The sequence below is a fragment of the Scyliorhinus canicula genome, chromosome 2 (genome assembly GCF_902713615.1).
Source record: "Scyliorhinus canicula chromosome 2, sScyCan1.1, whole genome shotgun sequence".
NCBI lineage: Eukaryota > Metazoa > Chordata > Chondrichthyes > Carcharhiniformes > Scyliorhinidae > Scyliorhinus > Scyliorhinus canicula.
In genome coordinates this window covers 65,033,521-65,052,679 of record NC_052147.1, presented here as the reverse complement: position 1 = coordinate 65,052,679, position 19,159 = coordinate 65,033,521, and the positions used below count along the sequence as shown (strand labels likewise).

Here is a 19,159-nt window from a genome sequence, read left to right as displayed (position 1 = left end):
ACTGCAACGCATGTACATAGTGTGAAAGGAGGGGTAAAATGACTAGTTCCATTATATTCCTATCTGGGACAATTTTCACAAATGAAAAGTTTCTGAAAGGCCCCAGTGGATGAAAAGTCTCAAAGCTGGAAAGGAGGGAGACAGAAAGCAGGAAACCTAGATAGTTAGTCTATCTAACATCTGTCATGGAAAAATGCTAGAATCTATCATTAAGGGGGGCAGTAGCAGATATTCAGAAAATCATAATGCAATCAGGCTGAGTCAACATGGTTTTGTGAAAGGTAAACCTTGTTTAACAAATGTATTAAGAGTTTTTGAGGATGTAATAAGCAGGGTAGATAAAAGGGAACTAATAATGTAATGCATTTGGATTTCCAAAGGAGAAGGTTCCTGAACAAGAGCTCATGGTGCCGGGTATCATATATTAGCAAGAATAGATGATTGGCTAACTAACAGGAAAAAAATAGCTGGGATAATGGATAATTTTCGGGTTGGCAAACTGTAACTGGTAGAGTACCACAGGGATCCGTGCTGGGGCCTCAAACATTTGAGTGTTCTATGTTCTATTACAATGGCGAAGGGATCAACCGCATTGTAGCCAAATCTGCTAACGTTATGAAGATAGGTAGGAAAGCAAGCTGTGAAGAGGATACAGTCTGCAACAGGCTATAGGTAAATTAAAGTGAGTGGGCAAAAATTTGGCAGCTGGAATTGAATGTAGGAAAACATCAGGTTCTTCATTTTGGCAGAAAGAATAGAAAAACAGAATATTATTTAAATGGAGAGAGACTGCAGAATTCTGCAGTCCAGGGGATCTGGGTATCCTTGTATACAAATAGTGAAAAGTTTGCATGCAGGTACAGCAAGTAATTAGGGAGGCAAACGGAATGTTGGCCCTAATTGGAAGGGGGATGGAATACAAATATAGGGAAGTTTTGTTACAACTCGACGGCATTGGTGAGACCACACCTGGAGTACTGTGTAGAGTTTTAATCTTCTTACTTAAGGAGAGGTATACTTACAAGAGAAGCAGTTCAGGTAACGTTCACTAAGCTAACTTCCTGAGGTAAAAGATTATCTCATGAGGAAAGGGCAGGTTGGGTCTATACTAATAGGAGCATAGAAGAACAAGAGATTATCTTATTGAAACATACAAGGTTAAAGGAGTCTTGGAAGGATAGATGGTAGGAGGATGTTTCCTTTCATGGGGGAATCTAGAACGAAGGGCAAAATTACCTTTAGGCAAGGGGCCTCCCATTTAACATGGGCATAAGAAGGAATTTATAGTGGTAATTATTTTATTTCAGAGGGTCGTTAGTCTTTGAAATTCTCTTCCACAGACAGCAGTGGAGGTTGGTCGTTGAATATGTTCAAGGCAAGCTAGATTTTTGACTGACAATGGAGTCAAAGCCACAATCCGACCAACCATGATCTTATTGAATGGTGGAATAGGCTCAATGGGCTGAATAGTCTACTCCTGCTCCTCGTTCTTGACCTTATGAACACTACATGTGCAAATGAAGTTTTAAAAAAAATAACCGGAGTACAGACCAACCAGAACAAAAACCATTTCAGACCATGTATGAAATGCACCCACAAAACTGGTAGCATAAAACTTGTAATTAGTTATAATAAAATCAAGCAGCAAACATACACTAAGTATCACCAACTCAGCCGTTTTACTAGAAATCTGCAAATGGTCCTTTGGATTTAAATAGCTGTTATAGGGGCAGCATGGTGGTGCAGTGGTTAGCACTGATGCCTTACGACGCCCAGGTTTGATCACGGCCCGTGTGGAGTTTTCACATTCTCCCCGTGTTTGCGTGGGTTTCACCCCACAACCCAAAGATCTGCAGGCTAGGTAGATTGGCCACGCTAAATTGCCCCTTAATTGGAAAAAATGAATTGGGCACTCTAAATTTTTTTTTTTTTAAATAGCAGTTACATCCTAACCCAAGCTGGGTTCACTTCATACTTCACGAACAATAAGCCAGGAAGGAGCTCGAGGAAATGACTCGAATCTCTATGCCCAGTTTCGGAGTAGAATATTTCCCAAGGCACGGAAGTCTGGTAACTGCCAATAACAGGACTATTTGGAAAAAAAAACAATGGCACTATTTCAATAAATAAAATAGGAGTTATCCCCAGTGTTGCAGCCAATAGTTATCCCTCAATCAACATCAGAAAAAATCTGGTCATTATCACATTGATATTTTTGGGAATTTGCCGAGCGCATTTTTTAAAAATTGTGCTTCCAATATTACACCAGTGACTTGATGACATTTACCATAAAGTATTCTATGGCATCTAATATTATAAAATGCACTACGTCACTGTAGTCTTTCTTTAAAATGCAAAGACATCGAACGGACTTCTAATGTCCTGCTAACCATTCTTGGGGAATATCCAGATTGATTTAAACATGGAACTTGAAATAATGGCAATGAATTCCTGCTGCACCTTGCAATCTTTTGCAAATATAAAACTCAAAATACCTACTAAATCTGAAAATATGTTATTATTTGATAATTTGTTACAAAAAAAATGAAACCATACAAGAGTTTATGCTTCTCGCAAATTCATATCATCTGACCTGCGCTTCCATTTTTGCCCTTCGTTCTTCCTCCTCTTTTCTCCTCCTCATGTTCTCGTTTTCTTGTTTGGCCTCTGCGAAGGCTTGGAGGAATTGATCAAAAATCCCAAAGAATTCATCAGGTTGTATTTTGCTGGTTTCTTCTCCAAAGTGCTTTACAGCTTTATTAAACTAGAGGAATGTGTAGGGATGGAGGAGGGAAAAAAACACAAATTTGCTTATACATCAATGTATAAATAGCAAGCAGATTTGAAACACCCAAGGACATAGTTCTCCCTGCAGATAAAATTGCTCAAACAGTACAATAAATCTTCAGTCGCACAATCAGAAAGTCTAATTTATGACTAAGACACCAAATCTTCAATTTTCACATGCATCTCAGCTCAACATACAAACCTGCAATCTGATGCACTAGGCCAAGCACCAGCTGCTAACACAGGATGTAATTATTTCTCATGATGATATCTACAATAAATTTCCCAATTGGATAAATTTCACATTTTGCAAAACAGCAGTGAGATTTCCTCGAGACCAATATTCAACACAGGAAACATTTTTAAAACTTGGAAAATTTCTTCCTCATCCTAATTTTTAAGTAATGTTAGAATTTCCCTTGTATCCAATGCTATTCTGATATTTGTCTGATAATTTCCTGCCCCCCTCCTCCAATGTTATTCTGATATTCTGTTCAATCGTCTGATGTTTCCCTGCTCTCGCCCCCCCTTTCCCCCACCAATGGATCATCTCCAGCAGGGACCAACAAAGCTCTGCAAGAAATCTGAATCCTATGACAGTATTTGGCACCATTTTTTGGGCCTTCCCCATCCCCCCTCCCAAAAAGCTGACTGCTTGTCCGCCATATTCAAGTGCATTATTCCAGCAAAGCTCCAGTTATACCCAGTCTTTAGCATGCACAGAATTACGAGAGCGGGATTTACACATTAATTAATATGCAACCTAGTTTAGTATTCTTTGTCCCAGATTTCAGCAAGCCTCTTTAGCTCCTGCCCTCTCCCCCTCTCTTTAATTTTGTTGTTCTCCTTGTATCTATTTTCTTTTTTGGGGGCCGGTTTAGTTCAGTTGGCGGGACGGTTGGTTTGTGATGCAAAGCGACGGCAACTGCGTGGGTTCAGTTCCCCCATGAAGGCCCCGCCTTCTCAACCTTGCACCTCACCCGAGGTGTGGTGACCCTCGGGTTAAATCACCACCAGTCAGCTCTCTTAAAAGGGGAGAGCACCTATGGTCCTCTGGGCGTGTGACGACATTTACATTTATTCTTCCTTTACTTAGCGAGATCTAATAAAAGCAGCAGTAAAGAGTAATACACAGTGTGGTGCTCAGTACATCATAAAACTATAGTAAACATTTTATTAGCAAAACATTCATTTGTGGAGTTGCTTTGATGTAGCTTTCCTTTCCCTCTTATCATACAGTTCCACTATTAGTACCATCTGTGCACTTTTCTTTATAGTCCGGAGGCAAACATATTCATTTTATTAAAACAGGAACCAGGCATGTAGTTAAGCATTTGAATAAAGGATGTGTAACCACAGAGAGTCCAAAGAACACCAGGTGGTCAAACATATATTGGTTGCTGAGCTAATTTCTACATGGCCAACACTTGTGTTCAGATATTAAATAATAACAGGACTCTACCAAAACGCAGCAGCTTTTCACTTCCAATGTTAATTTGTGGATGCAAATAGGCAGTCCAAATTTTTAGGGAAACTTACATAATAATTAAATATTTTAAACAAAGCACATTAAAAAAATCTTGATTGGCATTGAATTTCCAACAAAATCTGAGCTTGGCATCAGGGACCACGAAATAAATAAAATAACTTTGTTCAGGACTCAAACACTGTAATAATAAAAGCTATCATTTGAAATCAGTTCTTTTCCCATAGAGAATTATAGATCTTAAAACCTGATGGATCCAGTTTTTTCTCCTGTGTAAGCACTGTATGGCTGCCCAGAAACAGCCGCCTTAACTGCAATAGTTCAGAAGATGGAAGTGGTAAATAATTTTATTTATATTGGGCAGGATTCTCCATTTGGGAGACTCAAGTGTTGATGCCAGGATTGAATTGCATGCGGTTCACGTTCCCACAAGGGGTGCTGTTCAGCAAGAGAATCAGGACATGCAAATATGCCAGCTCTCAAGTCGGCACAAAATCAGAGCAACTTCTGGCTCAGCGGACGTTCTAACAGCTGGGGCAAGAGTCAGTGCCACAGAACCTGGCAGCTGGAGTTGTTCTTAAGTGCTCCACTTACCACATACTCACTGCAGCCACAAAAATGGCTCACATAAGACCTGTCCTGCAAGGTCAGGAGTCCGAGGTCGTCCCATAGCTCCATGTCAATGGAGGAGGAGGGACACCCTCTTCCCCAGGGTGGGCCGCAGATTCAAGCCTGCCCCTCCTGAACACTGCCTGGGAGGTGGTGGCAGAGGCAGTCAGCACTGCCAGCCTCACCAAGAGGAGACAGCTGGTGATCTAGAAGGGTGGGGGTCACTAGTGAGGCCTCTGCCCTGAGAGAGACAGGGAAACATGGAGGGCTGCAAAGGCCACAGTGGGGGGAAGCATTGGGAGTGGGGGGAAGCATTAGGTGGGGGGGGGGGGGGGGGGGGGGGAAGCATTAGGTGGGGGGGGGGGGAAAGCATTGTGGAAGGGCACAGCATTCTGTGTCTAACCCGCTAATCACATTTAATGCATGCAAATGTCGGGTTTGCATACCCCTGCTGGCATGGGCCGCAATCCTCGCTTCGCTGTCAGGGAGGGACCAGAGCATGGTGCCCAGATCTGGGGTAGATTGTGGCCAGATGCGCTGCCTGATCTTGATTCACGTTTCCGTCGTCGCACCGGGGAAAATTCAGCCTACTGACTCTGCCAGCCAATATCTGGTTCCAATGATGTAATTCCAAAACGAACCAACAACACTGACAGTACCATGCTGCCCCATGTAAGAACATTATCACATGACACCAGACTTGAAGGTAGGATATTGGACTCCCTACTCCATATTTTTCAATCTCGGTCATCGTGCGTGGAGAGTTCAGAGCAGCCTATTTCTCGTTAGCAAATTGAGCCAGAGCGTGCTATTTAGCAGTCTACGAACACAATACTCAATCAGATGCAGCAATGGCACGGAGAGACTGAAAGATTCAAGGAAAGAAAGCCAGAAATAAAAAACCTCATTATCATAGAAGAGATCAAGTCCCAAAAAACTTCAAATATACTCGGTTTATAAAATCAATGGATACAAATTTAAAGGAAACTTAAAACTGTGCATGCTATTTACCAGCTCTTTAGCCTCCAACAGAAGATCGTCTGCATCAGAGAAGCTGAAACTTGCAACTGTGATGAACTGACTCACTACAGAGACAAACTTGTCACCGGACTGTGCAGGTTGTGATTTTTGGTATTCCAGCTCCTTGGAAAAGAAATAAAACAATCTATTTTTCTAATCACCCAGTTTAAAAGTGAACATGTTTAAATATTTTCCCCTCTGCAGAGATCTTAAAACAGTTGTAATTGCTGCCAAGTGCTTACATTAATTCCTTCAATGCTAACACCCAGGACAGAAGAGTTTGGGAGCGAAGTTGTGGTGCTACGGACAGAGTGGTTAGGGGAAGACAGATGGTAGCAGTGAGGTTTTTCTCCTTTTTTCTAGCTTTGGGAAACAACATCATATTCCGAATGAAGCATTTTTGCCAGAACAATTACAGGTAATCCTGTTTGGAGTGCATTCTAATGGCATGTTTTTGTTTACGTGCAATTCATAATTTAGGGATGTTCCCAGAATAGCATTGCCTCCATTTTTATTTTAGTCTGGTTACTGTGCATTCTCAATCTTTTTTGAAACCAAATGGGCAGCATGGTGGGGCAGTGGTTAGCACTGCTGCCTCACGGCACCGAGCACCTGGGTTCGATTCTGGCCCTGGATCACTGTCAGTGTAGAGTTTGCACATTCTTCCCATCTCATGATAGGTGGTTTGGCCATGCTAAATTTCCCCTTAATTGGAAAAAAATAATTGGCCGACCCCTCCCGCTTCCTCCTTCTGGACCCCGCTTCCCAATCGCAGTTTCCCTCTCCCGGAACCCCTCCACTCCTTTCCTCTACCAATTTTCTTGCTCACTGGCTTCTTATTTCCAAATCCTCACTGTGAGCAAGGGCTTGGGAGATTGGCGGCACGAGTGAGGGAGAAAGGGTGGCCGCAAGTGGGAGACAGGAACTGGTGGGTTGCAGGAAGTGGTGAGCTGGGGGGGGGGGGGGGCAATTGATGAGGTTGGTCGGGAGAAGTGGCAAGTAAGCAGAAAGAGTTGGCAAGGTATTAAGAGTTCTTAAATTAGTATGAATTAGGATGTGTGTGTGTTAGGTTCAAGGCAGGCCAATAAATTTTTAAAATTACAGATCAGCAACTTGGCCCACCCTTACTACATTGCTTTAGGAAAGTTATTTTTGTTTAACACATGCATGACAATTGTACAAAACCACTTTGAAAAGCTATATAATATTTCCTCTTTCCAAGTTTCTTCGTGCTATACTCCTACTGTCTTTCATCCTTCATGCTTTAAAGAAAACAGGAATCGTGCAAACATCATAGTAAAGCTAGTACAAAAAAGCCATCTGTTTTGGATAATGTGCACTCATTCCCATCTGTGATGCAGATATAATTTTTTTCAACACAAACAACATGGCCCTTACTTTAAAAGTCAGACCTTTTCTTTTAAGAGTCCACAACTGAATTCCAAATTGAACCATGAAAGGGAGACATTACAATGTTACATTCTGATTTGTCTGTCACAATACACAATTCTTTAAAACCTCACTAAAATATCATGCGTAAAGATTTCATAATTAATTCACCCAATGCAAACTAATCTAACTTCATAAAGTGCAACTAAATTGTTTACCATATCACAATTCACTATATTGTACAAGATAGTTCAAGAATAGACAGAAGGACAAGTCATTCCTAAAAGAAATTGACAAATGTGTTCTGGTGCATCTGGTTTCCCCCCTTTTGAATGTCTGTAACAATAGAATTACACAGGAAAGCTAAAAAAATTAAAAAGCAACAACAGAATCAGAATTTGCCAATTGTGTACCCTGTAGCTGAAATGTGGATCATGTATAATGTACAACTTCTGTTTAGCTTGAAGTGTCAGCACAACCAAAACACAATTTCTTTTTGTACAAATGCAAAAACACGATTAATTAGCAAGCTTATTGAAAGGTACATTTGACAAAATAAATCAGGGTGTTCTGGTGCAGAAGTACACAGTATGGGAAGGAATAGGCACATGTGTAGTGAGGAAGGAAGTACATTTGATGTTAAGGGAAACGGGATACACAAATTACCGCCAGGGTTTCCCACCCTGACTTCCTTTGAATATATAATAAAGAAAACAATCTAAGAGTTATAACGAATTTTTAAAGAAGTAAAGGGAATACTTACATTCTCCACACACTTCAGACCACTTCTCAGACCACTGAATTCTTTTTCCAGCTCGATCAAACTACAAAAAAAACACACACACATCTCTGACAAATGGACATTGAGGACAACTTCTCAATCATTAAAATCAAATTCCACTTTAAATTTTTTATTTGTAAATTCCCACTTGCCCAGGTTTAACGATTGAGATACTGAAAATATTTTTGGAATGGAAATCAAATCTGAAATAGTTATGAACACACAATGCTTTAGCAGCCTATTCATTTGAGCTATAATTTAATTCAGCTTTATAATTTAATTCTAACTTTATAAAGTTGGGTGAAATTAATTGCTGTAAGACACACAAATTGCCCCATCCCAACACCACACACACCACCAGTGTTATCAGACCATGGGCTCCACCACTTAGAAAGACAATGGCAACAAGTGTAAGGCAATACTATCGCCTAAAGGTTTCCCTCCAAGTCACGTTTTAGGTGAAAATGGATCAAAATCACGAACTCCCCATCTAACAGGACCATTGGAGCATCTTCACCTTTTGGATTGCATTAATTTAAGTGGTGACTCACCAGCACATTCTCAATGGAAACCCAAGACGGACAACAAATGGTGTTTGTGTTATTCGTGCACAAACCCCAAGAATTTAGATAAAGGCACTGCATTTGGCCCATTATCCTCTAAGGCATAAATTAGCACGAGGAATGGAAGTCAAGAGCAGAGAAGGGCTGTCGATATTTGTTTATTTGCATGAAGTGAGACATTTCACTCCTATAGCTGTATACTGCCAGAGGTGACCCCAGAGCAGAATTGATGCTGCGCAGAGCATACAGCAGCATGAAAAAAAGAATCGCAGGATAAAAACATGATTCTATGCTGTCACCAGCATGCAGAAATGGGCACAATGTCTGCCAGTCTATTACCAGCTTGTAATGTGAAGATCAAGGGTTCAGAATGGCAGTGTCTCTATAATTCACTGCTGCATGAAAAAAATACACAAGTTAACTAAAGTAGACAGAAATGGTTCAATCATCATTGAAAATTTGGTTAAGTAGTTTAATCTTTCAAAGTGTTTTGGGCAAGGATCTCCAATTATGTAACCACAGATCTTGAAAACTTACTTTACTTTGGCTGCATCCGGAATGCTATGCAAGTCATCATATATGTTCACCACTTTTGGGTATTTCTTCTCCAGAATTGTTATCAAATAGTGCAAAAGGGTAATGTTCCTTAAACAAGAATGATAATGGTAATTATTTTTAAGCAGCCAAAGATACAATGCAACAAAAATCTACCATTGCATCAAATATGTGGTTTGGGATCTGCAGACACAAAACTCTTCTCAGTATGGACTGAAGTAAAATGTAAAAGAAGCTCCACACAACTAATTCCCTTGATGTTCAACACTCAATATCCGAACATTCAAAAAAAAAAAGAGGTACTTCCTTCTGGCGTAACCATCTTTAATTTAAAGCTAAATCTACTCTCTCTGATCTAACCATGCTGGAGATACTCATGATGTCAATGAGAGCAGAGTCAGGCATTACAAAGAGGGCAGGGAGTGTGCGGTAAGGGAAAATAACAAATGTCAGAGGGAAAAGTGCAAATTTGTTGAAAGATTTTGGCATAATCGAATACATGTATGTTAAAAGCATACAAAACAAAATTCAACAGAACAATATAAAACATTTAGTTGCAAAGGGACATAAACAGACCAATGGGTAAAACTGTGGAAAGTGGAATTCAAGTGTGAGGTCATGCATTTTAGGTCCAAGGCAGAAGCAGTGGAGGGACAAGTAGCTGTGGGGAGTGAAGAAACCTAGGTGTCCATAAATGCAAATTATTAAAAGCAAGTGCCCAGATAGAAAGAAAATTCAAAAAGTCTAATTGAATGTTGGCCTTTATCTCAAGGGGATTGGAATTCAAAAGGAGAAAGTGATGTTTCAGTTCTAGAGCCTTGGTCAGACAACAAATAAAATACCAAACTGAGTTTTGAGGTGCAGCAGCTTAGGAAGAATATACTGACCTTAGGAGGAACAGTGCAGAGATTTACCACAATAATACCAGAGCTTGAAGGGTAAATTATGAAGCCAAGTAGCATAGGCTTGGTTTGCATTCATTTGAGTTTAAATGGTCATGGTGAGATCAAATCGAGCTATTTAAAATTACAAGATTTCGAAAGGATAGGAGGAACAGGTTAACAATTTCCTCTGATAGGTGAATCCAAAACAAGGGGCACAAAATTAATGTTAGGCCTAGATCACTTAGAAGAGTGAAATCAGAGAACAATTTTCATAGTAGCAGAAATCTTAAACTCTTGCCCACCCTCCCCAAAAGGCCACGTCAAAGGCTGGGTCAATTTAAATTTTCAAAGCCGAGATTGATAGATTCTCGTTAAGCAAGTGCACCAGAAGAGATGTGATGCAGGTTAACATAGTATATTCATATAGAGTGGCAGAACAGGCTTGAAGGGCTGAAAGCCCAATTCCTGCTCATATGTGAAATAGTTTCATGAAAAGGTGATGATATCATTTTGAAAACAGAAATGGAGACAAATTTCCATAATACCCAAGAGACCAATCCCCAAGGCCTATTCTTTTCCTCCCAATTTTAACATTAGCCTCTTAGAGGCAACAAGTATAAAACATTGAAGAAAAATCATTGATTACAATCTTAGTAACAGGGAGCAGCACTGCCTCTAAAATTGGCAAAGTAGCAAACAACAACCTCGTTTTGAGAGAGCGATGTCAGCAATGTCTTACTTCTCAATACTGGACTTCGTGTCTGCAATCTTGTTGAGACTAGAGAGTTTGAAACCATAAGCATTGCCTCTTTGTCCCTTGTTCATATAATTGCCAAAAGCTAAAACCACCTCCAGCAGCTGCTTCAGATTTTTGCTTTGCAGGACTTCCTTGGAACTCAAATGAATAGCTGGAAAATAATAAAACAAGTCATGATGTGGAATCATGTTAGTGACAGTAGGTCTGATATTAGTATACCAAATCAAATTAAGTGTACTAAAATTTAAGCAACAAAATTCAAATGAAATTCAAAACATGTCCTGATTTTATCTTAAAAACACAAGTTCTTGCATCATGTGATAAGCAATGAAATTTCACTTTTGACGGTTCTCCAAAAATGGACCATTAAGTTCACACCAGGTTGTATTAAATAGTCAATAGGGGTGTTTTCCGGCGGCAGAAACCCGCGGTGTGTTCTTCTGGTCCCACCGATGTCTGGGGTTTTGCATTGCTCTCACCTTCCACCACAGAGGAACCCACCATGGGGGAATTACCATTACTGGACCGGAAGAGTCTTAAAATAAATAGCTGTTGAGATAGAAGGTGTATCTGTGACTTTCCAAACTTTCCTGGATTCCGGAAAGGCCCCATCAGATTGGAAAATAGTTATTTACAACTGAGGAAGGAGCAGTGCTCCGAAAGCTAGTGATTTGAAACAAACCTGTTGGACTTTAACCTGGTGTTGTAAGACTTCTTACAGTTATCTTATAAGGAAAGTGTGAACAGGTTGGGCCTAAATTTAGAAGAATGAATGGTGATATTATTTAAACACACAAGATCCTGAGAGGATGTTTGATGTTTCCTCTTGTGGAAGAGACTAGAACTAGGTGACACTTTCAGAACATAGCTCTCCTATTTAAGGCAGGGATAAGAATTCTTTCTCTCAGAGTCTTCCTCAGTAGCAAAGGCAGGTTAATTGAATATTTTTTACGGCCGGGTTGGTAGTTTCTTAACTGACGAAAGTTGAAAGTTATAGGGGTAGACAGGAGGGTAGAGTTGAAAGTAGAGACTACAATCATCTCCGCTATAATGGCACAGCAGGCTCAGCTTGTATTTCAGCCATTTGCCACACATACAAACCTGCATTTTCAATGGCAGACATGTTAGATGCCTTGCTATTGTGACAATAATAATAAAGATTATTACATAGCAGACTCGGGACTATTACTTAACTATAGTTTCAACAAGCACTATGAAGTTGAATTTCTGCCAGGGACCTGCTGTTCAACCATAATTTGATGCAAAAACCATGGTGCTTTTGCAGTTCTTCCGCCAAAGTTAATTCAGATGAATAGAAGCTCGGTGGAATAGAAGCTAATTTTATACTGAAATAAATAATGGCCTTCATTATACCATCACAGTGGCAGTGATATAATGTATTTTTGATGTACATCAACATGAAAGAGCGCTGAACCACCTTCAATGGATAGTTTTGCATTTTAAGGGTCAGACCAGATAAAGATTTGGCAAGTCTGCAAACAATGTTTTAATTCTAATGCTTGTGGTATTATTTGTGGAACATTAAAATTTGAGGGTTCTCAATTATCCACCAATTTTAATTGTTGTTAAGAGTGGGACTTCATTGAGGTGGAGAAATTGAAGTTAGTTCCGGTTGCTCTAAAATTTTCCAGTTGAAAAGCTGCAAATACAGTAAAGCCATAACACTTGTAGCACAGTGACTAGAGTGAACCCATATCAGAAGAAATGTAATTGGGTGTGGCACTACCCTGGTAAAATGCATGGTGTTTATATACACACACAATAATTTAAAACTTTGTGGTTCAAAGTTGTGATTTTATACACTAAATATAAATATGCTTATTACTAGCCCATTGGCAATGTTTTAGCACATAGCTAGACAAAGTGTAAAATAGCATAAGCTTGTCACATGCAACATTGAAGGAAATTAAAACAGCTTTTCATTGCTAATTCTTAAGATTTGATGTTTGTTTCACCTTGTTTGAATGCTGATATAGCTAAAAGCCATTGTATAGCAAGAAGACTGATAAGAACAAAAGTTGTACCTTCAACTTTGGGTTTAACTTCAGCTATCCTTTCAGCAAATTTCTTCTTGAAATACAGGGACTTTAATCTTTGCTGGTAGTGAGGAATTCTAGTGAAAATAAAATCAATCCATGTAAACATGAACATAGTTTTCACATAAGTTTTCCGATGGAGCACCGACTATCGCGATGCAACCAAATCAGATCATTCCAACATGAATGTGCACTTCCTTTCTCACAATGACATTTTTACATTAGGGTGCGTGACATCCTAAAACTTAATGTATTTTAAAGCAGATACCTGCAAAAATATCCTTCACACACACAATAAAGCGGTTTCTAGACCAACCTGTTACTTCCAGTTATTTAAGTCTTTGGGGGCAAAATTCAACTTTGGCTGTATCACAAAATGAGTTCAGTCACTCATTATACATCCGACCAAATTTCCTTTCTTTCGATTTCAATGGAAAGGAGAATGGAGGCAGGCTCTATAACCGATAGCAATCTACTACTGTTCATTTACAACCCCACTGAATAAATTTCACCCCCTTTGTACTATTCCTTAATATAATTTTTTAAACCATTAGCTGTCTCCACAGTATCAAATTATTGCACAGAAACATATCTAAAATCTTTCAGTCTATAACATTACCAAATAAAATTACTTAGCATATCAAGGACAAAACATTTGTTTCTGACTATAGTTCAGTTTCAAGAAACAAAACAAAGCCTCTGTGCGCATTTGAGCAACATTTTTATTGTTTCCAGAAGGTTTTGACTTATTCAAAGGAATACAGTTGTTTCAACACATCAAATCTTTGCTCATGTTCTTTTGAGGGAAGTGTTCTTAAATTTAATTTGTATTTTTTGAGGGCAGTCATAACTAACACGGAAACTGAACTGCAAAGGAATGAGAATGGGAAACATTAGAGAAATGAAACAGACCGTCTCAATTTCTAAGGAAACAAAAACAAACCGGTTTGGAAACCAAAACCTCTGGACCTCCTAACCCGTTAAAAAATATATAAAAGGACACAGATCAGTCAGAACTGGGCAGTACAAGTTGATGAACGCATTGGTACAGTACAGGCAAGCTGAAGGAGACTTGAGGAAAACCGTATCCAGATCCAGAAGCTGAGAATATGTTGTTGCAGTGGTTTCTGTTTCTTCAAGGTAACATTGATGGGTATCTCCCATCCAGACCAAGTTGAACATGTTCCGCAGATGTGTGCCTTTTGTCGTGAAGAATGTGCCTGTGGAATTTGGGATCAGACTAACTCCTAGAAGGACAGCAGCTGAAATTCTTTTGTGAGGAAGACAAGGACTTAGTGGCTGAGTGCGATCACCAAAACCTGAGTGGACTGCTGAGCCAATTTGCAAAATCTATTTTAGTTGCATCTGCCATTTAATGTGCAATTCATGGCTTATATTAGATTACAATTTGCCATTAATTTATGTTTAGCTCATGTTAATTCTGAATGTGAACTTAAAGAATAGATAGTATTTAATGTTTGCTTTGTTGACTCTTGTATGGAAAAGAAATCTTCTGTTTTAAACAGTGGAATCATGTGGATTCATTCATCTAGTAAAGAACTGGAATTTTGAATTTTGTCTACTTAAAAAAGGTTACTGGTCTCACCAAGATCGTAACATTCCCTTATCTCCTGTTCTTCCCTCTTCTTTTGTCCAAAACAAGCAAATAGTATTTGAACAGACTACAAGTTCCACGAAAAGTGCCCTGCAATTCACTTCTTTAGCTAACACAGGGATTTGGGGAATCTGCAGCCAAAAACATGCCCTAATAAAAAAGTGTAGAGAACAGCATATTGGCGCACAAATTAACTATTTTGCCCATGGATTTCTGGTTACATCAATATTTGAAATACGTACCTGCTCATTTCATACAAGAACCTGTCTGCTTTTGCCATGCGCTCAATTTCATGCTTGTGCTCCTCCAGCAGATCAACGTCACTTTTCTCAGGGACAAATTTCAGCAGCTAAAAGAAAAATCAAAAATTCATTTTTATAAAATGTATAAATACTTTTACTTTAAGAGTTTTTACTTTGTTACTATAAATTACTCATTAAATTTCAGATTCAACATTTCCTTTGCTACGCATTTCTGGCCAAAGCAAGAATGTTTAAAAACAGGACTAGTTACAGGATGTAACTAGTGGAGTTGACAAGGGGGGGGCGGTGCGTGAAGTATATTTGGACTTTCAGAAGGCCTGCATAAGTGTGTAAAATTAAAACACATAGTTTGAGGGGTAGTGTATTGAGATGGATAGAAAAGTGATTGGCAGACAGGAAACAGAGTAGGAATTAATGGATCTTTTTCAAATTGGCATGAAATGACTAGTCGGGTACTGCAGGGATCGGTGCTAGGACCACAGCTATTCACAATATATATTAATGATTTAGACAAAGGAACAAAATGTAATTTCTCCAAATTTGCTGATGACACCAAGTTGGGTGGGAGGGTGAGCTGTAAGCAGGCTAAAGAGATCCTTCAGTGTGACTTGGGCAAGTTGAGTGAGTGGATTGGATTTTTGTTTATTCTCACGTGTGCCAAGGTACAGTGAAAAGTATGTTTCTGCGAGCAGTTCAACAGATCATTAAGTATATGAAAAGAAAAGGAAATAAAAGAAAATACATAATAGGGCAACACAAGGTACACAATGAAACTATATAGACACCGGCATCGGGTGAAGCATACAGGACTGTAGTGTTAATGAGGGTCGTTTATTGGTCTGGTAACAACAGGGAAGAAGCTCTTTTTGTGTCTGTTCGTGTATGTTCTCAGACCTTTGTATCTCCTGCCCGATGGAAGAAGTTGGAAGAGTGAGTAAGTCGGGTGGGAGAGGTTTTTGATTATGCTGCCCACTTTCCCCAGGCAGCGGGAGGTGTAGATAGAGTCAATGGATGGGAGGCAGGTTCATGTGATGGACTGGGCTCTGTTCACGACTCTCTGAAGTTTCTTGCGGTCTTGGGTTGAGCAGTTGCCATACCAGGCTGTGATGCAGCCAGATAGGATGCTTTCTATGGTGCACCTGTAAAAGTTGCTAAGAGTTCATGTGGACATGCCAAATTTCCTTAGTTTCCTGAGGAAGTTTAGGCGCTGTTGTGCTTTCTTGGTGGTAGCATTGACGTGGGTGGACCAGGTCAGATGTGTTTTCCTAGGAATTTGAAACCACTAACCATCTCCACCTCGGCCCTGTTGATGCTGACAGGGGTGTGTACAGTACTTTGCTTCCTGAAGTCAATGACCAGCTCTTTACTTTTGCTGGCATTGAGGGATAGATTGTTGTCGCTGCACCACTCCACTAGGTTCTCTATCTCCCTCCTGTATTCTGACTCATCGTTATTCGAGATCCTGTCCACTATGGTCTATCATCAGCAAACCTGTAGATGGAGTTAGAACCAAATTTTGCCACGCAGTCATGTGTGCACAGGGAGTATAGTAGGGGGCCAAGTACGCAGCCTTGCGGCGCCCTGGTATTGAGGACTATTGTGGAGGAGGTGTTGTTGTTTATTCTTACTGATTGTGGTCTGTGGGTTAGAAAGTCGAGAATCTAGTTGCAGAGTGAGGAGCCAAGTCCTAGGTTTTGGAGCTTTGACATGACCTTGGCTGGGATTATGGTGTTGAAGGCGGAGCTGTAGTCAATAAATATGAGTCTGATGTAGGAACCCTTGTTGTCAAGATGCTCTAGGGATGAGTGTAGGGCCAGGGAGATGGCGTCTGCTGTGGACCAAATGTGGTGGTATGCGAATTGCAGTGGATCAAGGCATTCTGGGAGTTTGGAGGTGATTCGCTTCACGACCAACCTCTCGAAGCACTTCATTACGACTGAGGTCAGGGCCACCGGACGGTGGTCATCGGGGCAAGTTACCTGGTTCTTCTTTGGCACCGTATGGTGGTGGTCTTCTTGAAGCAGGGGGGGACCTCAGGGCAGAGTAGGGACAGATTAAAGATGCCCGCGAACACATCAGCCAGCTGGTCCGTGCAGGCTCTGAGTGCACGACCAGGGATCCCGTCCAGACTCATTGCCTTCTGAGGGTTCACTTTCAGGAAAGCCGATCTGACTTCGGAAGCTGTGATCTTGGGTATGGGTGTGTTATGGACTGCTGGGGCACTCGACAGCGGATCGTTGGTTTCCTGCGCGAGCCAAGCTTAGAATGCATTGTGTTCATCGGGGAGGGGTGCGCTGCTGCTAGAGATACTGCTTGGATTTGCTTTGTAATCCATTGGACAAATGAATGGCAGATGCAGTATAATTTGGAGAACTAAGAGGTTATCCACTTTGTAGCAAAAACTAGAAGGCAGGCTATTATTGGAATGGCCATAAATTAGGAGAGGGGAATGTACAACAAGACCAGTGTGTCCTCGTACATCAGTCACTGAAGACAAGCAGGCAGTAATGAAGGCAAATGGTATGCTGGCCTTCATTGCGGGAGGATGCGAGTACACAAGCAGGGATGTCATGCTGCAATTATACAAGGCCCTGGTGAGGCCACACCTGCAATATTGTGTGCACTTCTGGTCTCCTTTTCTGAGGAAGGATGTTCTTTGTCTAGAGGGAGTGCAACAAAGGTGTATCAGACTGTTTCCTGGAATGGCGGATCTGATGTACGAGGAAAGATTGAATCGGTTAGGATTGTATTTGCTGGAGTTCAGAAGAATGAGGGGATCTCATAGAAACCTATAAAATTCTAACAGGACGAGATAGGGTAGATGCAGAAAGGATGTTTCCAATGGTGGGTGTGTCCAGAACCAGGCTCTGAGGATACAGGGTAGACCACTTGGGACAGAGATAAAGAGAAATTTCTTCATCCAGAGTGGTGAGCCCATGGAATTCATTACCACAGGAAGTAGTTGAATCCAAAACATTGTATGTTTTCAAGAAGCAGTTAGATATAGCACTGGATGAAAGCAAATTAGTGTGGTTCTGGAGTATGAAATCAAAGAAAATGCTGGAAAATCTCAGCAGATCTGGCAGCATCTGTAGGGAGAGAAAAGAGCTAATGTTTTGAGTCCAGATGACCCTTTGACAAAGGGTCATCTGGACTTGAAACTTTTGCTCTTTTCTCCCTACAGATGCTGCCAGGCCAGCTGAGATTTTCCAGCATTTTCTCTTTAAATTAGATATAGCACTTGGGGTGAAGGGGATCAAAAGATATGGGGGAAAGCGGGATTAGGCTGTTGAGTGGGATGATCAGTCATGATCACAAATGAATGGTGGACCAGGCTCGAAGGGCCAAATGGGCATCTCCTGCTTCTATTTTTTAATGTTTCTAATTAAAGCATTCTAACCAAAACAAATTTCCCCAAAAGCAATAACTAGATTGCACATGAATAACCCAAAGTCATCAGATGCATCATTTTTCATCTTTTAAGAGCATCAAATGAGGTTGTTCTGACAACAGAGTATATCAAAGTACTCCTAGTGCTCACACGTGAACAAATTTAACCTGTGGAGCCACTGGTCCTTTGTAGAACCTCTCCACAATGGCATGACTGATCGAGGCAATGCAGATCAATACAATTTACCATCATGCCTTTCAGGCTTAATCATTTTGAATATTTGTAATTGCATTTTAGATGGATAACTAAATAACAAAACTTCCCTTAATCTCAGAAAAGAATCCAACCTAAAATGACTAGTCAAAGGGATGACTGTGGAGGTTCATAGGGTCAAAAGTTTACAGAAATTTAATTTTAGTTTACGCATATAGACCCTTATCCTTGTTGATGTTAGGAACATTTTACCTCCATTGGCATTGGAGAACAAATTTAGTACAGCATAGATAGAAATTTAGACAAGCTGTCCCGAAGGCTTAACTGGTTAAGACTGAGCCATACAAATAAGGAATGCCTAGTTTGATGTCCTGTGTAATGCATTAGCTGATCTCAGATGAATTGGTGGTAGGAACACGACAATTAGCCTCAGCGCAAGAATTTGCAAGGGGTCGGGGGAGTGGAGGGGAAGAGAGGTGGCACCAGGGAAACAAAGAAATTGCTATGATTCCTGATCACTATCCAGGGATTTAAGTCTTGGTGCACATATGGAAGGTTAGAATAAGGTCAGGCTGAGCTTTAAAGCCCCTTATGGTCCAATATCCCAGCACCATTTACTGCATAAGATAATCAACATCTATCGAGTCCTACTAAAGTTTACAGAGAAGTGGAGGGAGAGGACTTGCTGGAAAAAATAAATCAAGAGCATCAAATGAGGTTGTTCTGACAACATAAGAGTTGATCAAAGGACCCCTAGTACTCACATATGAACAAATTTAACAAAACACA

At 40.4% G+C, this 19,159-nt stretch overlaps 1 protein-coding gene across 7 annotated transcripts in view; it reads right to left on the bottom strand.

Annotated features, from left to right (window-relative positions):
• LOC119954719 (disheveled-associated activator of morphogenesis 1-like) overlaps positions 1-19,159 on the bottom strand; it is a 211,883-nt gene that overhangs the window by 2,447 nt on the left and 190,277 nt on the right. For all 7 annotated transcript variants that reach the window (XM_038780252.1, XM_038780224.1, XM_038780277.1 and 4 more), the window contains 7 exons: positions 14,746-14,852; positions 12,877-12,965; positions 10,814-10,982; positions 9,173-9,280; positions 8,055-8,115; positions 5,894-6,025; positions 2,594-2,764 (listed from right to left, as the gene is read on the bottom strand). In XM_038780252.1, the coding sequence (XP_038636180.1) occupies positions 2,594-2,764; positions 5,894-6,025; positions 8,055-8,115; positions 9,173-9,280; positions 10,814-10,982; positions 12,877-12,965; positions 14,746-14,852 (837 nt within the window). The remainder of the gene's footprint in view (positions 1-2,593; positions 2,765-5,893; positions 6,026-8,054; positions 8,116-9,172; positions 9,281-10,813; positions 10,983-12,876; positions 12,966-14,745; positions 14,853-19,159) is intronic.